Genomic DNA, 24,456 nt, shown 5'->3' with positions numbered 1-24,456 from the left:
GTGCAGTAGGGGTGCTTGTAGCAACAAAACCAAGGGATAAGAAGTATCTATAGGCCTGCTGTTAATTGGCTCTATTAGATGTGAGATGTACTGGACATTATAATCCTATAAACATTATTGCTCCTATATCATGGTTGCAAACAAACATAGGGTAGCCTATGGAGGCTTGGAGAGGCTACATTCAGTATATCCATCATTAAAACCCTGTAGGCCAGATTTCATAAATGAGGATCAAGATAATTCTTTTCTCTTTCACAAGAAGAATGAAATTACCTTTTGAATCAAAGAAAAATTGTTTTTATCAAAGAACACTATAATTCTTTGATAACCAGGTAACACACACATACTGCCTTTGCCTTAAATTCTGCCTGTACAACATCTAATTTGGGTCATCATATAATTATTTTTTTATTTAATATCTTATTTTTCACAATTACATGTAAAACAATTTTTAATGATTTTTATGTTTTTATGTTTTTAAAACTAAGATCCAGATTCTCTCCCCACACCCCATTTTGAGAAGTAACATACAAAGTTATGCAAAATATTTCCAGAAGGGTCATGTTGCAAAAGAAAATATAGATCTTCCCCCCCAAAATACAAGAAAAATAAAGTTTTTTTTTTTAAGTATGCTTCAATCTGTATTCAGAATACAATCTATTCTTTCTCTGGGTATGGATAGCATTTTTCATCATTTTCATCTTACAGAGTAGTCTTGGATCATTGTATTGCTGAGAATAGCAAAGTTGTTCACAACTGATCATTCCACAATATTGCTACTACTTTGTACACAATAAATTTCACTTTGCATGAGCTCATGGAAGGCTCTCCATGTTTTTCTAAAAGCATCCTGCTCATCATTTCTTATAAAAACAATATTATTCCATTATAATGACATCATCTAATTATTATCCATCAATCAACCATCCATCATAAATCTATTATTACTACTGGTCATAAAAGCTTGGCTTTATATAGTGTGCTTTAAGATTTGCAAAGCATGTAATTATTTACACATCTCCATCACAAGTCTTTTGTTGTTGTTAAGCATTTTAAAACAAATTCATTTGTGTAATATTCAACGTAGGAATGAAAAAACATTAATTTGCCACAAATACTATGTCTTCACATACAGTATTAGATCCTTGAAGTATCATCTACTTAGATGAATTATAACTTTAGTTATACTGATGTATAATTTAAATGAAGTATCCATCTAAAAGGGAATTTAGCTGGAGTGGAAAGTTTTTTAAAAAAAGCAATAATATGAGGTAATTTATGTCAAAATTTTTTCTAAGGGAATATAAAGGCCCTGAGCATGTAATGATCAATAAGGTCTGGAAATTCGGTTTAGAATTTTACATATAAAGTTGAATTGATACTATTAGAAATTGCAACTGAAGTTTTCTAAAGTTTCAAGTGAATTATGGGTTCCTAAATTTGATGTTCTTATGGCTCTCCATTTAATGGGACAAGGCGTGCATTTTTGATTTCCTTCACAGGCTAATTATACACTATTTCAAAGTCTGATTCTTTTTGTACAGCAAGACAACTGTTTGAACATGTATACATATATTGTATTTAATTTATACTTTAGCATATTTAACATGTATTGGTCCAACCTGCCATCTAGGGGAGGTGGGAGGAAGGAGGGGAAAAATTGGAACAAAAGGCTTGGCAATTGTCAATGCTGTAAAATTACCCGTGCACATATCTTGTAAATAAAAAGCTATAAAAAAAAAAAAATTAATGGGACAAGAATCATGAGGCTTGAGTTGGTTTTCACCACAGGACCTAGGTATTAAAAAAAGCATATTTAGGAGAGTGTACTAAATGTATTCAGATCCATTTTACAAAAAAAATTTTTAGGATCACTTAGCATACTGCACATGATTTGGAGCCAGAGAAGTAAATCCATTGGAAAGAAACTACTCCAGAGCTGTCTCAGCCAGAGACCTATTTTGAATTGTCCAAGGGAAGATGTTTCCAGAACAAATGCATGAAATATTTGGCCCTGAAGATGAAATGGGATGATTAATTGAACATTGGGATTGGGTTACCATGAGACTTGCTGTTATTTGATAATGATGATCATTATTGAATTGTTTTGTTTTTTGTTTCATGGTATTTACATTTACTGGGTTTTCTTGGCAACTTTGCTGATATGTATATCTCCTCTCTAAAATGAGCATACAATGTGCTCTCCTGATTCTAGTCACATCAACAGTAGAACCATAAGAAAATCAAATTTAGAATCCCATAATTCACTTGAAACTTTAGAACTTTTCAGTTGCTATTTCTTTTTTTTAAATTTTTATTTACAAGATATATGCATGGGTAATTTTTCAGCATTGACCCTTCAAAAAATCTTCAGTTCTAACTTTTTTCCTTCCTTCCCCCACCCCTCCCCTCGATGGCAGGTAGACCCATACATGTTAAATATGTTAAAGTATATGTTAAATATAATATATGTTTACATATCCATAAAGTTATTTTGCTGCACAAGAGAAATCGGACTTAGACATAAAGTAAAAATAACCTGAGAAGGAAATCAAAAATGCAAGCGGACAAAAATAGAGGGAGTAAAATGCTATATTGTGGTTCTTGTGGTTCACACTCATTTCCCAGAGTTCTTTCGCTGGGTGTAGCTAGTTCTCTTCATTATTGAACAGATGGAACTGATTTGGATCCTCTCATTGTTGAAGAGAGCCACGTCCATCAGAATTGATCATCATATAGTATTATTTTTGAAATGTATAACGATGATCTGGTCCTGCTCATTTCACTTGTCATCAGTTCATGTAAGTCTCTCCAGGCCTCTCTGAAATCATCCTGCTGGTCATTTCTTACACAACAATAATATTCCATATCAGTTGCTATTATCATTTTAGAGTATCCACACAACTTTATATGTAAAATTCTAAATCCAATTTCTAGAATTTGTGATTACATGCTCAAGGTCTTTATATTCCATTAGAATTATTTTGTTGATATAATTTTTCTTATATTGTTTCCTTAAAACTTTCCCTTTTGCTAGATTCCCTTTTAAGGGTAGAAGATACTTTAAGGATTTAATCTCCTACATGAACACATAGCTACTAGTAATTGTAACTCTTAACATTTATATATAGGGCCTATTCACCAAGGCTTATCTCCTTGGGGACTATATAAGATTATAACCAAGTATATTCAACTTTATGCAATTGATGGAAACATGAATTATGATGTGACACTTTTTCTCTATTGTGAGTTTAAGACAGTTTATGAATATTAATTTGGCACAATTGGCAGCAGAGATTAAGATGATGACACTTGGGATAAGGGTTGTGATCTGAGATTGAATGTGTTTCACATAGATTTTGTTTTGTTTTGCAGTCACTTCCATATAGCACCAAATGAGGGAACTGCTGAAAGTTATGGTGACTTGGTCAACAAATCCCATTGTTTTCAGCCCTATTTATCAATCGATGTTGGGGGAAGCTCTGGTGGGGTAGGAAGCACTACTAAGTCTTCAGAATTGTGAATTATCTGTTCTTTATCACATACCCCTACCTGCAAATTGTCATATTCTTGCTCTTTGGGGAGGAACTGTGACACAAGGACCCAATCTTTCCTACTACTGAGGTGATTCTATTTGAATTGTCTTAAAAGTTATCCATAAAAGACATTTTCACCTTGAAGCCATCCCTGATCTTCAGTGATCAGCCTGTCCACCTACTACTGCCTTGACATACTTATAAAATCCTTTTAATCAAAGCACTTTCCATGATATTTGATCCTTATAATAACGCTATGACACACATGCTGATACCATCCTTCTATGGATGACAAGACAGTAGTGATTTACTGAGGACCACACGGCTACTTTGAGGCACAACTTTGAACTCATGTTGTCCAGACCACAAGAGCAGCTCTCTAGTCAAGGCACCAGCTTGTTGCCAATCTACTTACGAATGCTGTAGGCCCTGTGTACAGACCACATTTTGTGTGCCTGGGGCAGCACATAGGGTTCGCAATCTCTGGCACTAATGACAATGGCGGGGGTCCCAGAGTTGTGGCAACAGGGCCACAAGGGCCTGTTTGGGGAAGAAATAATCCATTTCTCCATTCCCACTCATCCTCTGATTTGGCCTCAAAGACAGAGGCTTGGGTCACCAGCTCCTTATATAAAGCATTAGACAGGGATCTCAACTTATTTGGACTTCTGTCCTGTGGATTGTTTTTTTACTATAGGGATAGAGTAAATCACTTCTGTTGAATAAGACTTTATTAAATGACTACCATATACCATCTACTATGCCCTGGGGATACAGAGACCAAAGTGGCCTCAGAAAACTGAAATTTTGCTGATGAGAACCTGGCATGCAGATCAGTAGGGGAAGGATATATAATTTCTGGGCAAAGAAAGCCAGCTTTTCATAAGTGTTTCATGGAGGAGGCAGTGCTTAAGAGGAGCCAGAGATCCCAAGAAGTAAAGTGAGAATTCCTGAAAAGGAAGTTGCCTGTGCAAGGAAACAGGAGATGAAGTGCACACACACAGAGAAAAGAAACAGGCTGGTTTGTCTGGAATTATGTGTGTGTGTGTGTGTGTGTGTGTGTGTGTGTGTGTGTGTGTAAGAGAGGGTAATAGTAAATCGGTTTGGAAAGAAATATTGAGAGTCAGATTATTAAGAGGGAAAAACCTTGTGTCAAACAGGAGTTTGCATAGTTGAAGCAAAGGGGTTTCAATGAAAACTTCTTGAGCAGGAATGAGACATGGTCAGGGCTATGTCATCTGCACAGGAGATAGATTGGAATGGGGGAGAGAATGGAGGCAGATGGACCAAGGAAGAATTTTGGCAGAAGTTCAAGTAGGACATGAAGAGAGCCTGAGCTTGAGAAATGGCTGAGATGGAGAGCAGCAGGGAGAGGTAGGAGACATTTGAGTTCTAATAGTCAAGATTTAACAACTGATTTAATATTATCTGTGTGAGGGAGATCCAGTCAAGGATGACTTCAAAGCTGTGAATCTAGGCAAATAAAATTTGCCTAAATAAAAAGGTAATTCCTTCAACAGAAACAGGGATGTTAAGGATGGAATCTGGTGACTAAGAAATTTGAGAGACCCAAATAAACATGCAGATAGATGTCAGCAGGCAATAGATAATGCTGTTCCCATTGTTTTTACTAACATAAATGCTAGTATATTAGTTTTACCAGCAATATAAGATTCCAGTCTACTTTGGAAAGATTCTGGACTCTTTCCACTATCCAAGTCAATACTATATTCATATGATAGAAAATATACATATAATTACACAGACACAGCACACAGACATATATATATATATATGACATGCAATAATTGATGAGCCATTTCTCTAGTCTATATTTTGTAAGTATGCTGTACAAATCAGTTTAGAACTGCTATTTATGAAGTTTGCGAACAAGGGGAGAATGCTTTGTATTCTTGCTAAATAGATTTGTCCAAATATTGAGAATATGCTTCATTAGCAGAAAAACATATACAACCCACAATAAGTAGTAGGGTTCCAATCCTGATGAAAGACATATGACATAAACTTTGAAGATTTATTTTTTTGATCCCTCTTTACAGTTGAGGAAACTGAGGCATAGAGACTATATGATTTATCCAGGGTCACACAGCCAGGTGTCTGAGGCCATATTTAAATTTGGTTCTTTCTGAATCTAGGACTCCTGCTCTATCCATTGTACCATGTAGCTGCTGCTTATAATCTTTCTTTCATCTCAGGATCTGGGAGTCTTCTCCTCCTTAACCAATGATGACGAATTTCAAATGGAGATAATTATGGCTCAAAAAACACACATAAGCTCATGAAGAATATCTTCTAAAAGAAAAAAACTAACTTGATCACTGTCAGAAATCAAAATAGAGAGGTTTCTATTATGTTGACAGCAAATTAATCCAATTTATGAAAAGTTTTGTTTTATTACCAATTACTAACTTTTTTTCCTTTTTTTGGGGGGGGATTCCTATAGTACCGCCGAAAAAAAACACAGGAGAATGGACTTAGTACAAAATGCTACAGGAAGGTGGCTTCCAGCGAGTCCTCGATCATCACTCGGCTTTTTGAAGGACAGCTTAATTATGACATCGTGTGCTTGAAGTGTGAGAACTGTACCTACAAAAATGAAGTCTTCACTGTCCTCTCTCTCCCCATCCCATCAGAATGTGAATGTTCCCTTCAGGTGAGCAGTCCACACCTCCAGGCTGGGGCTTCTGCGCCATCACAAAGCAGGATGCTCACAGGCCTCTATGTTAATGGACATATAGACTAAAGTATACTATGACATAATGAGGATAGAGAGTGATGGCAAATAAGGTGCTAGTGCAAGAATCTTTGATGAATGATATTCTTGCTACTAAAATGGTTAAAAATATTTCTTCTAATCATCAAGGCATTCAAGAAGCCATTTTCCAATACCCTAGCTGGAATAAAGGTTTTTCCTAAACATTCAAAGGGGCTTTATTCCAAGTGCTAATAAATAGGGGGAATTCTCAAGAGCATTTCTGGTCCTTGACAAGAAAGGGGCACTCTTGGGAGGCACACTGTTATAAGGCTCCGTGTTCACTTCCTTTTATGTCAGCACTATTGGCAGAGTCAAACCACTGGCCACTGCTGGGATGGACCCTTCATAATCCAATTTAGAATTGTCCTCATGCTCTCTCAATCACAGGCATTCTATGTTGGAGATGCTGCTCTGTGCATTCATGTACTTATTTTGGTAATGAGATGACCAACCATGTCATCTGTCACAGTCAGTAGTAGCAGTGAAGCACAAATTGCTGATGCTGAAACAAATTATAAGCAAAATGTGCACACTCTGCTCAGCTTCATCCCCCAAATCAGAGAAAATCCAGAGAGACATATTGGAGTTTGATGCTCACTGGACTGCAGTCTGCTACAGTAGAGGTCATTAGTGTTTCCTCCTCCTCCTCCTTAATTCCCCAACCCCGCCATGAACCCAGATCTCAAAGTTAGGCCCAGGAACTAGGCAAGCTGAACCTTTGACTACTTCATCAGGATAGCTGCTGGTTTAAATTTTTTTTTTTTCTCCTCCCTCCAAGATGTCATAGGACCATTAGAAGCAAATAACCTTGTTTCTAATATCTAACTTCAGTTTTAACAATATATACTTACCAAATAATGCTTTAGAAACAGAATTATCAGAATTTCTTCTCTCTGTATTATGTCATCCTAATTGAAGAATCCCAATGACAGAACTTACTTTCCAAAGAATGTGATTACATTTTAAAATGGATTTAATGGTTTGGAATTACTCTTATTCAACTGAAACTAGTCTTTCTGTAACTAACTTCAACTAAACCTTATTTTGATCTTTGTGTTTAAACACAAATTCTTCAAATATTTAGACTCTTATCATACCCTCACTAAAGTATCTTTTCTAGGTTAAGCATTCCATTTTTTTCAAGCAATGATAACATGATATGATTACAAGGCCCTTCGCCATCCTGGTCATCCTCCCCTTTATTAGTAGTAGTAATAGCAGCAACAGTAGTAGTGAGTAGTAGTAATAGGTAGTAGTAGTAAATAGTAATAAGCAGTAGTAGTAGTAGAAAGTAGTAATAATAGTAAGCAGTAGTAGTGTGAAATACTAGTAATAATGAATAGCAGTAGTAGTATGTTGTAGTAGCAGCAGTAATCATTAATAATAGCCAGAATTTATATAGTGGTTTAAGGTATGCAAAGTGCTTTTAAAATATTATCTCACTTTATCCTTACAACAACTGAGAAAAAGATGCTGTCATTGTTTCCTTTTGCAGATGAGAAAACTTAATTTCAGGCAGAAATTAAGTGTCATACTCAGGGTCATATATCTAGTAAGGGTCTAAAGCAGAATTTTATCTAGAATATAGGGGCTGAAACACATAACTCCAGATAAAATAGAATACAATGAGACTATCATTTCTCTTAGTAAGTTCTCAAGTTCTATGAAGAAAGTCTAATATTGGCTTCCCCCCCCTTTTTTGCTGGGGGGGGGATTGTTAAAGGACATTGGGGGAGGTGGCCATATCACACAATTTTTAAAACACACTGAGCATTAAAACTTTCAAGCCTTTCTGACATATTCTTATATATATTATTATTATTCTTTTCTGCAATTGTGTTACTGAGTTTTGATTGTTTTTTTTTTTTTTTTTTTTTTTTTTTTTTTTTTTAAATAAACTTCACTAAGACTACATTTGTCCCTATTAAACTTCTGGCACATCATATAAGCCTAATTAAATCTTTTTTTGAATCCTGGTCCCACACATTTGTTATTTACCCCCCCCCCCCTCCATACCTCCATCCTTACTTTTTTCTTTTAAACCCCATAAAGTTGTTTCATAAATTATTCCTAAACTAACTAGCCCGCTTAGAGTTTGTGGTCAGTCTGATTTCTGCATAATAATTATGTATCTAGAAAAATAAAGGAAATCAGGTGGCTAGTTTTGTTTTTGTTTTTTCCCCACCACTCATTAGGCATAAATTTTCACTCACCTGGTTGACTGTTGAAGAGTTAATTCCAAGACTGATTTAAATAAGCTGCACTTGATTTTCCTCATTTACTCGTCTTTTTCATCAGTAAAGAATAAAGAAAAAGGAAATCAGAATTCCACATATTTACACGAACTCATTCTCATTGTGTAATTCTGCAGCAGTTTCCTGTTGCTGATAGCACAAATTAAACACTCCAGATCCCCTGTTTGTGTCCTCACTCCTTGCCTTAAACTCTCAGCCCAGTTTGTCACATTTGTAAAATGGCTGCTTCCTTAACTTGTAACAGAGCTATAATCTGAAGGGGGTCGAGGTGGATTCTCTTTATCCATTTTGATTACCAAATGCTTTTCTCTCAACAGGAATGTCTAGGATGTTTCTTTCAACAAGATACACTCACCTGGAATAACCAAATTCATTGTGCTTTCTGCGAATCCAAGCAAGATGCAGCTGTCAGAGCTAGCATAGCCAAAGCACCAAAGACAGTTATTTTTCACTTAAAGAGGTATGGATTTTTGGCCATACCTAGACAGTTGGAAAAAAAATGGAGTGGACCAGAAAACTGGCAATATAGTCTGGACAGAGTTTGGACGGTTGTTTAATTCACACTTATTAGTCCTGGAGCAATTCATTATTCTTGGAATTGAGTATGTTTATCTAAAGGAAATCCTACCTTAAAAGATCTGTATGCAATTAACTGAATTATCATTTAAATTCTATTGCCCTATTAGCACAATTCCCCATACCATCCCTTTGCCACCACAAATTACACATAGTTCTTTCCCAGAAAGGTGGCAGAGGGCTACAGCTTATTTAAGAATGGGTGGAAAATGGAGCAATTTTAACCAATAAGCACATAATAAATAAAGGTATAAAATTCTGAGGGGAAAAGGCCAGAGGCTATATGTAAGAGGCAGTACCTAAACTGGCTCTTGAAGAACTGGATAGTGCTAAGTATAGAGATGGAAAAAAGGGGATTTCCTTATGTATTAGGCATGGGTGATGACATGGAATAAGATAAAGAGGTGGGAATACTGGTATCTTCCACACTTATCACAGTTCCTGGCACATAGCATATTCTTAGTAAGTGTTTAATAGTTATTCAGTGGGAAAAAATGATTGTCTACTGAGATTCGATTTAACATTTATCTGGGGATTCTTAGGTAATATCCCCAAGTATTCTGTAGTATACTGGGAAATATTAATAATTGATAACTTATAGCATTTATTATGTGCCAAACACTGTGCAAATAAGCATTTTACAATTTTTAATCTCATTTGACCCTCATAACCCTGAGAAATAGGTATTATAATGATCCTCATTATAAAGATGAAAAAACAAGCTAACAGAAGTTAATTGATTTGACCAGGGTCACCGAGCTCATACATTTCTGAAGTCTGATTTCAGGAATGGATATTTATCTACTGCACCACCTACCTGTCCCCCAAGCCAAATGTGTAGTTAACAATCTATTTGTAGTCACTTTGTTAAGAAAAAGATTAAGAAAGGCATCCAGAAATAGATGGGAACTAGGCAAAGTAGATAGTTTTCCCTGTTTTGAGAAAATGGTTTGAAGGAGATTCAGTCATTCATTAGTGAGGATTTAGGGAGTAGCTGAGGGAATGGGGGGTGGAGTAAACTACATAGAGTATATGTCTGGTAGGATGGGACTAAGCTAGGGAATGGATTATCACTTAAATTTCATTGCTCTAACAGCACAGTTCCCCATACCCATGGATGAGAGAAAAAAGTGGATTCAGCTGAATCCAACTGCTAATAGACATACAATTCAACAAGAGGAAATTAAGCACTTAGTAGGGTACCAGGCACTATATAAGGTGTGGAGTACAAAATCATCCCTTGTTTTTCAAGGAGCTTTCACTCTAATATCCTGGCATTTCTAGAGAATGTTTTCCCCAAGGAAATTCTTTTTTTTTTTTTTTTTTTTTTAAGTTTTGGCCAAGTTATAGAGAGAGATGATTCTAAATAGAAAAACCTGGGTTCAAGACTGGCTTCTGACATAACTGATTGTGTGTTCCTGAGCAAGTCATTTGGCCCCTTAAATCACTGTAAGCAGCTCTAGGCAATCCTTTTGGAAAGTTTTAAATCTTTTTTTCATGGAAATCTCCATAACATGTCCAAAAGAGTCTGGCTCTTTCTAGACTCCTGAATTTTCTGGTAACTTACCACTGGGTGTAAAATATCCCCTAAAAAAAAAGATTACATCAATACTACAGGGGCACAGAATACTGCTGCATTAGAGTATAATTACTATATAGAAATTGTTTTTCTTCCTATTATTAAAGGACTTTCACAGAGCAAAAGCCAATGTCTTTTCCCTTATGTACTTTTGTAAATTACTCAATTTTGGTAAATTATTTAAAGAAATTCATCTGGTTTCTGTGACATATATATATATGAATAATACACAAAAATATGGGTGACACCATTCAAAAGGTGACATCAAATGGAGCATTTATCATGCATCTAACATTATTTTCACTTCTTAGGTTTGACTGTCAGGGTAGAGTGAAGAGGAAATTAAGAACAGATATCCATTACCCACTCAACAACTTGGATCTTTCTCCTTATATTTATCCACTTTTCCGGAAACATCCTAAATACAGCCTTTGCGGAGTGGTGGTGAGTCATAAGATCAAATTGTTCCAAGTAACATTAGAACTTTAAAGAAAATTGCTGGCTCATCGACTATTCTACCTCTTGTTACAAGAAGATTCTCATTTAGATTGGGCCTCTTGCATGCTCTGTCCTCAGGTTTCCAAAATCTATACCAACTTCAAATTTACATTCCATCTTGGTCATGGAATCACCTTAAGATTCAGTGAATTGGTTTGAAGAAGGTCCTAGATAGTTTAGAAGTGCCAAGTGAGTTAGAGAATGGATCAACTAAGGCTCTTCCCAGTGCCACTGTAGTTAAAAGCAAATATAACAGCAACATATTAGAATGGAGTGAGAGATTATATAGCCAGTGCCTCATTTTTCATCTTTCCTGAACACTTCTTTAAAAAATTATCTTTAACAGCATTTTGCTGCTGTTAACTTCCATGTTTGGAAAACTATTTTGCCTTTATTGTCAAACATGTAAAATCCAATATCCAATTTGCTCAATTTGTCTTTCAGCCTTCGCAAATTGACTTATCCCTCCCCTGTGTCCCAATTTCTCATTAGATGTTTTAAAGAAATTCTAATGTAGAAAAGGTTGTACCTCAAAACTTTAGGGGAGTAATTATATTATCAAAAGACTTATTTTTTAAATGCCCATCCCTTCTTGAACTTATATTTATGTAGTTTTAGCTTATTAGGAAATAATGATAACCTTGAATTTGGAACATTTAGTTGATCTATACACTGAAGATCAATCAGAAAACAAGACATCTCTGAATAACCTTGAACTTGGAACATTTAGTTGATCTATACACTGAAGATCAATCAGAAAACAAGACATCCCTGAAGTTGATTGTTAGATCATCAAGAAAAAAGTTTTACCCTTAAATGTATAATATAAAATACATTTGTCTTAGCTACACAAACCTAGCTATATGCCAGCATCTGCCTTAACATTTCCCTCATTAGAAATGTTCTATTACTTTTCCTGTATTAAGATACTGAAATTGCTGTCTTGCCTTTTCAGGGAGACTTCCCTACTCCTTATCACTTCAGTACCATTATTCTGAGTTCTTCCAACATTCATGCTGTAGGCAGTATTTATACCACAGTAATATCTATTTGTTTAAGTCTTTGTAAATGATCCCCCCCTCTTCACATATGATTTCCTCTCCTAATGAAATCTCAATGTTCCTTTGAGTCTAGTAGGAAGCAACTTTCTCTCTCATATTCTAACAGTAGTTATTTTCATTAGCTACAAAATATATGCTTCCAAATGTTGCTAATCTTTCTAAATCTTTCTGTATTTGTAAGATAGTGGGCTAAAAACACAAGATATATCAAGTCTTTTAAACTTCCACTCAACTAATTCTTTATAAATGAGCCAAAAGTTGGAAAATAGTCTTTTTCTAAACTTAGTACAATATTTTCTTATGGAAAAAGTCTTCCCCTAGATTTCTTTGTACTTGTGAGAGAATCTTCACGTGGCAAAAGCAAGACAAAACCCTAAAAAACAAACTAGCTAAACATCTCTCTTTCCTTCAGAACCACTTTGGTGATCTAGACGGTGGCCACTACACAGCATTCTGCAAGAATACAGTCAACCAGACCTGGTATAGCTTTGATGACACCCGAGTTTGTGAGATTCCAGATTCTGCAGTTCAGACCGCTGCGGCATACCTCCTCTTCTACAGCTGTCAGCCCTTTTCTATACCTACCCCAAAATGCAAGTGCTAGGAAAATGATGTTTTCTGGAAACTGTGAAGCAAGAGATCACAAATCACAGTGGTAGCCGTATGCTTAACATTAAACCTGTGCATCTGATATGACTCCCTGGCATTTTTAAGTCTTTCTAAGTCATGTGGCCTAGCCCGAATTACAAGAGAATATAAATAGAATGCGAATACCACTAAGTTTGTAGTGCTTAGTGTCATACTATTTACTGTCTAGTACAGAACCGGCAATAGTCACTTAGACCAAGGATAAGTCTGCAACCTGAGTTTGTCAGATAGTTGGGACAAGAGTAACCTTAGGACTTGCCTAGATGCTTGAGGAATCGCTTCCTTGACTGGTACCAAAAGAATCCCAGATCTGTCATAATTCCAAGATTATATCTGGAGGAGGTCAGAAGTAGTCCTGGGAAGAAAACAAGCAAGGCACTGTGCTATGTGCCTTACAATTATCTCATTGATACACAATCTTGAGAACAGATGCTATTCCCATTTTGCAGATGAAGAAACTGAGGTTGATGGAAGATAAGTGATCAGTCCGGAATCACAATGTTAGTAAAACGAGGCTGGCATTTGAACTCATGTTGGTAATTATTTCAGTAGAATTAGTTTCTTTTGTAATCTTATATATTATCTGAATTTAAAATCATTATACTAAGCAATCCTTAGACTGTTAAAAAAAAAAAAAAAAAAAAAAAGGTTTAAGAATTCCTGTTCTCTAGGTTATATTCATTTGACTTAAACTTCTCTATCATAAAATTTGTTTTTTTGGTAACATAAAATGTTACCAAGAATTCAACTCAAGATCCTTTCAAAACACAAAGTAGGACTAATGTACAATTTGACTTCGATTATGGTGGATTTCCATTGTCTTTTTAAACATTCCAAATTAAAATTATTCCTTTAATTACTTAACAGAGCGATGGCTCAAATTATGAAGGCATCAAGGGGCCACTGAATTGATTCAAATGCTTTATAGCTCTATAATAATGAAATAAAAATTCTATTAATTAGAATACATGCAAAAATATTTGGTTATTTTGGCTTAATCTCTCAAATCTTGAGTCCCAACTCTTCAGTTCAGCTATTCATTAGGAATTTTATTAAGGTGTTTAGTGACACTTTAAAGGTGTTAAGTTTCCATTTCATTTTTTAGAATAAAAATTCAGACCAAAATCAATAAAAAAAGTTTATTAATGTTATTTAATCTTAACTGAGTCCTCACTGAAGCAAAGCAATTACAACTTCCTGATTCACCATCCCACTTAACAAAGCTTTTTGATTTCTCCCTAGCCTTTAAATCTTCCATAGCATTCCCCTCACCATCCCCCATTTCAGCTGAGAACTCTCTCAGTGAAAAAATTTAAGCCATTTGCCAAGATATCTTCTTTTTCTCTCTTCCTCACATCATTCATATGCTTACCTTGCTTCTAAAGGCCCAAATCACATGAAGGCTCTTCTCCTTGCTATGACAAACTCAACTACATGCACAAATAATTTCTTTGCATTCCATCTTCTCCACCAGGTTGCCCCCTCAATCAACCCTCACTTGATCTATCTATCCTTGCTTGCTATCATTCTATATCTCTCCTCCCTTTTGTAACTAAACTCATTACAATCGATTCTTCTAATTCTTCTCCTCTCCTCATTTTGTATTTTGGATATCAACCCCAACATTCAACTGAAACTGCTTTTTTCAGTTACTAGTGACCTCTTAATCGGCAAGAAACCCCCAATTTCATTCATCTTGACCTTTCACACAGCTGAACATCCTCTCCTGAATATTCTCCTTTAGGTTCTGTGATATTGCTGTTTCCCAGGTCTGCTGTTACCTGTCTTGAGCCTTTTTAGTAGGCTTTTGTTGGATCTTTCTCTAGGTCACATTAACTATAAATGTCTCCCCCAAAATCTGTCCTAGGTCCTTCTCTTCTATTTGGTGATTTCATCAGCTCCCATGGGTTCAATTATCTCTAAGTTTCTAATTTTTCTAATCTCTAAGATCTAATTTTTAGATCTATAGAGTTTTCTATAGTGTCTCAAAAGTTTAGTGAAGTTTTAAGAAAATACATAATAAATAAATTTTACCAACTTAAACACTGCACTAAGGCTTTTGGGACACCCAGTCCTTTCTCCTGACCACTAGTTCCACATCACCAATTATTGCCTACTGAATAGCCCAAACTGAATATCCCATAGATACATCTATCAAACTCAAGATGTCCCAAACTGAATTATTTATACTTTATTTAAAAATTCAATTTTATTTTCAGTTCTGAATTCTTTCTTTCCCCTTCCTCCTCCTCCTCTCAGTAAGAAAAAACATGATCCAATACAAATACATAAAGTCATGCAAAACAAATTCACCGTCAAAACCATGTCAAAAAAAAAAAAAAAAGAAAAGAAAAGAATGTATACTTCAGTCTGCATTCTGGATCCACAAGTTCTCTAGCTGGAGTTGGACAGCATATTTCATCTAGAGTTTTTTTGAATTTTGGTGGGTCAATGTGTTGATCAGGATTACTAAGTCCTTTACGGTTGATTTAACTTTACAACATTGATGTTATCATATACATTGTTTTCCTGGTTCTGCTCACTGCCCATTATATTAATTCATTCAGGTCTTCCTAGTTTTTCTGAAACCATCCCTTTTATAATTTCTTACAGCATTATTCCATTATATTTATATTATCACAATTTAAGCTACTTCCCAATTGATGGGTATCTCTTCAATTTATAATCCTTTGCCACCACAAAACTATTTTTGTATATATGGGTACTCTTTTTGGGGCATGAACCCAGCAAAATTATTTCTGGGTCAGAGTGGGTCCAGTTACAAATTGCTTCCTAGAATGGTTAACCTAGTTCACAGCTCCATCAACAGTGCTTTAGTGTATCTGTTTTCCTATGGCTCCTCCAGCAGTTGTTTTTAGAACTCAAAACCTTTCTCCCAAAACCTTTCACTCTTTTTACCTTCCTACAATTGTCAAAGACACTATTCCTAGTCACCCAATTTTGCAATCTGTGTGTCACATTCGCCCCACACATCCAATCTGTTGTCAAGTCCTGGTGGTTTCTACTTTCACATCTCTTATGCACGTTCCCTTGTTGTTAACTCACATAATTGCTATGATGATAATAGTCTCTTCGTATCATAACTATCTATTGCAACCACCCAATGGATGGTGTCTCCAAATGCTGATAACAATAACAATGGCTTTTAGCTTTTACTCATATGACATGCCATTTCTAGACTTCATGTCCATTTTCTTCATGCTGTCTTCTATATCTGGAATGTTCCCACTTTAACTTTTGGGTTTTCTTAGAAACTCAGCTTAAATCCTGCCTTCGCAAGAGGTCCTTCCAGGTCTCATACCCCAATACTATCTTCCTACTCCTATCCTCCCTAGTGCCCCCTAATATAAGGGGTCTTCTCTCTGAGATTACCTCCCATTTGTACTGGATATATCTTATATATTCATAGCTGTTTGCATATTTTTCCTGCTTGTTAGGCGGCTAGTTTCTTAAGGGAATGGATTATATAACATATTTCAAAAGCCTTAATGAAGTTGTAAATTAATAAAACTAAAAAAGCTCCACTGTTTTTTTGGGATAACTTCTATTTTTTGGGACAACTTTATTTCTAGAAGCTAGCACAGTATTTGGCACACAGTAATTTAATAAAAGTTTTTTGACCGAATGACATTAACAGCTTACATCTCATTGATTTCTTCCAGAGATAACGATTCTACTGACTAAAAGCGCCATTCTATCCATATTGACCTTTAGATCACATTTATATGGTGTTTTAAGAGTTGAAACACACTTTACATATATTATTTCACTTCATCTTTTTGACAAACCCAGTCAGATAGGTGTTATTATTATCCTTAATTTCTGAATAGGAAAAGTGAGTCCGAGAGAAATTAAGTGATTTGTCCAGGGTTACTCAACTAATAAGATTTTGAGGTAGGATTTAAAATTGAACCTTTTTTATTCTAAGTTCATTATACTATCCAGTATGTGAAACTACCTCATTTTAAACACTTGTCTTTAGTTTCTTTTCACACTTCATTTCTGAGAGACATGCTAGAAAAAGTCCTAACTCTAAATTAGTATAATTGCCCATGGATTTAAGAGACAAATAACTGCTTTACTCATTGCTTTTTTCAGTTAGACTTGCTATTATAGTTTTGGTAGTGTCAAACTCAAAAGAGAAATGGGGATTACTAAGGAACACATAAGGATTCCTGCAGACTACATGTTGATTTAGTTTTAAAATGTAATACTATTTTGTTGCATTTATTTTGTTAAATATTTCTGAATTACATTTAGATCTGGTTCAGGCTGTACTCAGTAATGTTGTGGGTTGCATGTTTGACAATTGTGGTCTAAACAAACTATTAGCTGAGAGAAGGCAGTAAGATAAAACATACTGAAGTTGATGCTTATGATTCTTCTGTGTTACATCAGACAACAGAAAACTTCAATCAAGACAGAACACTTTACAGCATTTTGGGATTTAAAATAATTTCCTCATTGGGATTTTAATGCAGGTGTACATGAAATTTATATATTAAAAAATTAAAGAAAAGTTTCATTTGTTTTTTAGAATAAAGTTTAAGTGCACAAATACATCCCAAAGCCAACATAAAAATAGCTTTGCTTTGTTGTGTCTCTAAAAAGCATTTTAGTTATTAAGAACAGGCAAAGAAAAAGCAATCCTCTGAGTTCTAGGCTTCACGAAAGGTTTTTTTTTTTTTTTTTTAAATTATATACATAGGTCTGATGTGCAAGTATGCAATAAATATATACACATACATTCCTACCTGCTTTACATCATTCTAGAGTATTCACAGTAGAATCAAGCTGAGGATTAGAAATGTGAAAAGGCCATTACAGTGAAAAGAAAAATAAAGTGTACAATGGGGTTTAGGCCAGGATAAGAATGCTTAAATGGACTGCAAATAATGAGTTATAATTAATTTGGGAGTAGACTAAAAAAAGTTGTTTTGAAATAAGTAGAATCTATAAAGGATGCTTACTGTAATATTTATTAGATGTTGTCAGCTTCCTGATAAAGTAGTAGCACTGACCTGAAATATTTAGTTTCAGTAACACAGCTCTCACTCTTATGCCTTTTAAATGGTTGTGTATAACTACTCTGCATCTTATGCATTTCTAGAGTTGTGCTGCTGTGCCTTTAAAAAAGAGCTAGCTTTCTACATACTCTTCTTATGTAGCTACATCTGTTACTCGCTGTTCCAATGATGTGTAAAAGAGGATGTACGCTGCTGAGGATCTCACAGAGGACACTGAGATGTCAGACACTTCATGATCATCAAATTTAAACCATCGTTGTCTTGCAGCATTTTTACAGTAGGCAGTGTAGTGTCCTCCATCCAGTCCACCATAGTGATTCTGTAATCAAGAGACATGAAACCAATTAGGAAAATTCATAATTCAAAGCCTTAAAAGTTTTCTCACTGAGGTAAGAATGAATGCTTATTAAAAACCATTAAAAATACAGAATTTTTTTGGTTTTGTTTTAAAGCAAAGGTTTAAATTTAGACTTTAAATAAAGTACTTACTGATACTGAAAACAGATTGTATCTCTTCAAATTATTCTTTGGACCAATAACATATTGTGATAAGTCAAGATTTTCTAATGGAAAATCTACAGATGTTTGTAGTTTTTGTTTCCATCTTCCATCATAGGAAAAACTGCAGAATATAACATAACAGTTAAATAGAGCACCGAGGTTCATGGGAATATTGTTATAAGCCTTTCTATGCACTTACCATGTATTATGTCTATATTATATTTATGTCTGTATCTATGTCTCTGCACTGTATCCCTTCTCCCCAAATAAACTGTTCTATAAAAACATGGGCTTTGTCACAGCCTATTTTTGTTTTTCCCAATACCCAGTTCACCTTGCATGCAGCAAGCACTTAACTAGCTAGCTAGCTAAAATGAATTTAGTTTAGATGCCAAGCAGACATAATAGAAAATTTTTGAAAACTTTCATTTCCTGCATTGTCAGTCACTCCAAGAACAGAAAGGGGAAGATCATCAAACCATGATTTGTTAGAAGGAACTGAAGGCTACTCATTATCCATGCTTCCTTCTTGAGAATAGTTCAAAACTGCTGGCAGGGATACCAAATCCAAGTCCAAACATATTTAACATAGTCTCCCCACCTCTCCTACCCCTTTCAACTCTAGTTCACCTTACTCAATGAAGAACTACTCTGGTAAAACGTCTTGCTATATATGTTGGGTACTCAGAGGGCAAGCTGTTCAAGTTCAAATGATGTGAATTTTACAGACAAGTAAAATACAGTCGTGAATATTCACAAAACTCTTTTATGATAACAAGGACCATTTATACAGCATCTACAAAACATTATTTATAGAACTTAGCACAATGGTATGGGAATTTAGACCAAGCAATAATTCTGATACAATTGCACTTTATGAAAGCAATGTTCAACATGTATACTTAGGTTTCCATCTTGAGCCAATTCATCCCTCCTTAGGTAACCTAGTCCCTGTCCTTGGGCTGCTTATCATTTACATGTTAAACTTGGTGCACATATCCAACTAGTATAGCCCCTTGCAGTTCAGAGCTGCAGAACTCAAGAGACCTCCTGACCTCAAACTTCCCTGGTGTGTGCTACTCCACTCAGCTGAAACTTTTGTTCACTTAAACCCTCTATTTATTGTCATAGCAAGTCCAAGTCAATCTCTAAAATGTGGTAATCCGGTGCAGCTGGGTAGCAGTGGATAGAGCAGCAGCCCTGAAGTCAAGAGGACCTGAGTTCAAATCCGGCCTCAGACACTTAACACTTCCTAGCTGTGTGACCCTGAGCAAGTCACTTAATTCCTATTGCCTCAGCAAACTAAATAAATAATGAAATAAAAAAAAATGATGTAATCCTTATCAAACTGTAAAACACATGTGTGTCCCCCACCCCCATAGGGAATTTTTAAATTTCCACTGTCCCCATTAAGAGTAATAATGAATTCTCACACCACACTCCCTCTACATGTATAGATAACATAGTTAAATGGATATTTATATTTACCAAGAAGCAGAATTGTTTTGAAATAACAAATTTCTAACAGAAAAGGGATACTACAATGTGATTCTGTACCTTGCTACATATCATAAAAAGATTTTAAAAATTCATTCAAGCTGAGGAATTACATATGCTTCAATAGCCTATGAAGCTGCCTGATTTAAACTCTATTGAAAAAAACCTACATACTATGCACAAAAGGGTATAAAACTGCATGTCCTTTGACCCAATCTAGCATGACTAGGTCTATATCCCAAAGAGATTTAAAAAAAGGAAAAAGAACTATAGGTACAAAAGTATTTATAGCAGCTCATTTTGTGGTGACAAAGAATTTAAGAAATTGAAGGAATGTTCATCAATTGGGGAATGGCTAAACAAGTTTTAACATGATTATGATGGAATTTGGTATGACAAAAAATGACTTGTGAAATGATTTTTTTAAAAGTAAAAGTAGCTTTTTATTTTTCAGAATACATGCAAAGATAGTTTCCAACATTCACCCTTGCAAAACATTGTATTCCAGATTTTTCTTCCTTCCATTCCTAGACAGCAAGTAATCCAATATATGTTAAACGTGTGCAATTCTTCTACATGTATTTCCACAATTATCATGCAGCACAAGAAAAATCAGATCAAAAAGGAAGAAAACAAAAAACAAGCAAACATCAAAAAAGGTGAAAATACTATGTGGTGATCCACATTCAATTCCCAAATTTCTCTTTCTGGGTACAGATTGCTCTTTTCACACAAGTCTATTGGAATTGGCCTGAATCATCTCATTACTGAAAAAAGCCAAGTCTATTAGAGTTGATCATCTCATCATCTTGTTGCCACATACAATGGTCTCCTGGTGCTACTCATTTCACTCAGCATCAGTTCATGTAAGTCTCTCTGAGCCTCTCTGAAATCATCCTGCTGATAGTTTCTTACAGAACAAAAATATTCCCTAATATTCATATACCATAACTTATTCAATCTTTCTCCAACTGATGAGCATCCACTCAGTTTCCAGTTTTCTGCCACTACAAAAAAAGGGCTGCCACAAACATTTTTGCACATGTGAGTCCTTTTCCTTTTTTTAATGATCTCTTTGGGATACAGACTCATTAGAGACACTAGGCAAGATGATTTTAGAAAAATCTGGAAAGATTTACATGAACTAATGCAAAGTGAAGTGAACAAAACAAGAACATTATACACAGTAACAACAATGATCAATGTGAATAACAGCTATTTTCAACAATACAAATTATCTAAGACAATTTCCAAAGCCTCTATTATCCACCTCCAAAGAACTGATAAGAGTAGAAATTTTTAAACTTTTCCATTTTTGGTCTGGGTTTTCTTTCACAAGATGACTCTGATGGAAATTTCCTTTGTATAATTGCATTTGTGTAAATATATTAAATAGCTTAGCTTCTCATTGAGATATGAGAAGAAAGAAGAGAATTTAGAAGTCAAAATTTTAGAAAATAAATATTAAGTAAATTGGAATTGGAATTTTAAAAAATTTACATAAGATTCAAAATTGGAAATATGGACTGGCCATTTAAGGTAAATATAATACCTTCTATATAGATGTATGGGTTTATGATGAATTACAATATATGCAAAATCTTGTGAACTTAATGCCAAAGATGTAAAACAAGGGATTTATAGAAAAAGGACATTTATTGCATACTGAAATTTTTGAGGATAGAAGAGAGTTTTAGGTTTATTAAAGTAACACATAGTTATTTTACTTTGTCTCAATTAATTTATATGCCAGTGTACACATTGAAGGATAATTCAAGTAATAACAACGACAGCTAGCTTTTATATAGTACTCTTTGTGTACTCTGCTAAATACTTTACAAATATTTCATTTCAATCTCACAACCATTTTGGGAGGAAGGTGCTCTTATCAAACTCATTTTACAGTTGAGAACACCTAGGCAAACAAAGGTTAAATAACTTGCTTCAGGTTAGTCTTAACAAATGTTCTGAAACTGGGTTTGAATTCAGATCTTACTGACACCAGGTCTGATGTTCTAATCACTGTATCACCTAGCTTCTTCAAGTCAACACAAAAGAAACATTTTCATTTTTCTGGTCTCTTTGGATGATCTGAGAGATAAACTTGCTCCTATTTTCTTACCGTTTCAGATGTACTAGAAGAACAGGTGGCAACTTCCAGATTTCTATTTTTTTCATTGAGTCTCTTCGAGTTTTGCAATGACTACAGTAAAATCTGTTGTTATCTGTGAGTTTTTCCTCTTTGGAAAATAATCTAAGGCAATCCTAGAAGAAAAGAAGTTACCTCAAAGTTTTAAGATAACAAGCATCATAAAAAATTCTCTTTATATCAATTATCTAGGTTACAGTGCAGATACCAGGGTATACCACTTCTGCCTCGATTATGGAATATAAAATCAACATTGTATATTTCTAAATCAAAATTGTGTTTTCAGATGTTTTAACTTGGAAAGTAAGGGACAAATCTGAAAAATATGCTAAAGTCTTAAGACAAATTTCTAATTTTTTCCAATCTCTTAAAGGGTATGTAAAAATCAAAAATTTCAAATATATAACAATCTTTCTGAGCATTTAAGAAGTTTCCTCAGAATTTCATGAGATTTTAAAGTATATATAACTAGCATTTTAGTTAATTAGTCATCTTTTAATCTGAGGCTTACCTGTAATGTACATTTACTTGTGGATGCTAGTGGTAAAGACAAATACATAAAAGCCTCAAATGTCCTAGATTTTTTGTGACAGGTGAGGCACTGTACTGTGGATTTGAACTGGCCCTGAAAAAGTGCAACGATAATTGACTCATTGAGCTGCTTGTGCTTCTGCCAGGCATGTTCAGCTGCTTTGAAATCATCAAGATGATCATTATTTTCCTCTTTATGCCTCTTTCGGTTATCAGCCTAGAAATGAAATATTTAAATTCTTATTAACCTAAGAATGCTCGTTACTTGAATATGTAGAATGAATACTTATAAATGCTACTCAACAACACTGATGAGTTCTCAAAGACTCTTGCTTTCCTTTCTCAGGTAACAGAAGATGCTGACACTAAATGAAAGGATATGGAAAATACTCAGCAAAAAGCTAATTTCTCAGTGTTTATTTCAAACACAATGACAAATGTCATTTCGACGACAATGGACATATTCTCCAAGGATAACTCCAATTTTATAATCTAATAGTCAAAAATACTGGCCTGTCCTCATTATTTAGAATTCATATTATATTATAGCTATGGCAAACAACTGTTACAAGGTTTTTCCTACTAAATCTAAAAGGCCTGATTTATAGAGAATTCTTCCATCAAACAACTGGGTGAAAGTTGCTTGTTATTTTAAAGATGATGATGATGATGACAATGACGATGACGATGATGGAGATCCCCTCTGTGTGGAACTGACAAGCTTGCTCAAGTCATAACATCCATATTTATATATAGTATAAAGGACTCAATTATATTGCAACAAACTATACAATGTAATATAAAGTCAGAAAACCAAATCTGAACACAAGTACTTTAGGAGGCATGGAATGTAACTGCTTTTGGGGAAAAGTAAATGAGGGCAGTTCACAGTCAAATATGATCAAGATTTTGGTGGAAACTTTCTGCATTCAGGATTTAAAAGTATTCATCTACACATTGATATGGTGTGCACATATAGACCTATAATTGTTTTTCCTCTAACTTGTCCTTTCATTAGTATAAGGAGTGCTCTATATAGTCTTTCTACCAATGCATTCTACCAAGTCACTATTCTGGAACTTAATAGTCTTAGGGATTTCCTGGGGCACTGAGAGGTTAAGTAACCTGCTTCAGGGTGAATTCAAAAGTAGAACTTGAACCAAAATCTTCCAGGCTCTATGGATAGCCTTCTATCTACTCCATGTGGATATCCTCCTAAGGATAGAAGTGTTAGGAGAATGATAATAGTCATTGATGTTGATTTATTTCACAGACTACCAAGGGGTTTTACTTTGGTAGTATTTGAAATGTTGAGGGTTAGAAATGTAGTTAGGGTAGCTATGACATAAATGATAAGGTTAAGGATTGTTATGGTTGGGTTAATGTGGACAATAACTGCTATTCAACCCATGTGGGCAATGGAGGAATAGGCTAAAACTTTTCGTATGTGAGTTTGGTTTAGACCTCCCCATCCTCCTAAGATGGTTGATAGAAGTGCAAAGGTAATAAGAATGTTCATGTTTAGGCAAGGTGCGATTTGGTAAAGAATAGCTGTTGGGGCAATTTTTTGTCATGTTAGAAGAATTATTCCGGACAAGAGTGAGATTCCTTGTGTTACTTCTGGCACTCAGAAGTGGAATGGGGCAAGGCCTAATTTTATGGAAAGGGCTAGGGTTACTGAGGTAAAAGCTCATTGATCAGAGAGTTGAAAGAGTGTTCATTGATTTTTGTTCATGCATTGTAGACAATAGCAAATATTATTATTATAGAGGTAGTAGCTTGTGTGAGGAAGTATTTTGTT

The 24,456-nt window shown here is 34.9% G+C and overlaps 2 protein-coding genes across 7 annotated transcripts in view; one reads left to right on the top strand and one right to left on the bottom strand.

Moving 5' to 3' along the window:
* Positions 1-12,977, top strand: part of USP50 (ubiquitin specific peptidase 50) — a 39,337-nt gene extending 26,360 nt beyond the window's left edge. For all 6 annotated transcript variants that reach the window (XM_074294487.1, XM_074294491.1, XM_074294489.1 and 3 more), the window contains 4 exons: positions 6,001-6,210; positions 8,885-9,027; positions 11,034-11,166; positions 12,694-12,977. In XM_074294487.1, the coding sequence (XP_074150588.1) occupies positions 6,001-6,210; positions 8,885-9,027; positions 11,034-11,166; positions 12,694-12,885 (678 nt within the window). In that variant the 3' untranslated portion in view covers positions 12,886-12,977. The remainder of the gene's footprint in view (positions 1-6,000; positions 6,211-8,884; positions 9,028-11,033; positions 11,167-12,693) is intronic.
* A 4,931-nt stretch (positions 12,978-17,908) lies between these two features.
* USP8 (ubiquitin specific peptidase 8) overlaps positions 17,909-24,456 on the bottom strand; it is a 62,254-nt gene continuing 55,706 nt past the window's right edge. The window contains exons 17-20 of the mRNA XM_074294485.1: positions 22,636-22,872; positions 22,098-22,240; positions 18,467-18,599; positions 17,909-18,296 (exon numbers count right to left, since the gene is read on the bottom strand). Of these exons, the coding sequence (XP_074150586.1) occupies positions 18,111-18,296; positions 18,467-18,599; positions 22,098-22,240; positions 22,636-22,872 (699 nt within the window). The 3' untranslated portion in view covers positions 17,909-18,110. The remainder of the gene's footprint in view (positions 18,297-18,466; positions 18,600-22,097; positions 22,241-22,635; positions 22,873-24,456) is intronic.

Source organism: Sminthopsis crassicaudata, chromosome 2, assembly GCF_048593235.1.
Source record: "Sminthopsis crassicaudata isolate SCR6 chromosome 2, ASM4859323v1, whole genome shotgun sequence".
Classification (NCBI taxonomy): Eukaryota; Metazoa; Chordata; class Mammalia; order Dasyuromorphia; family Dasyuridae; genus Sminthopsis; species Sminthopsis crassicaudata.
The sequence above is the reverse complement of the archived record's forward strand: the minus strand, read 5'-3'. Positions and strand labels throughout refer to the sequence as shown.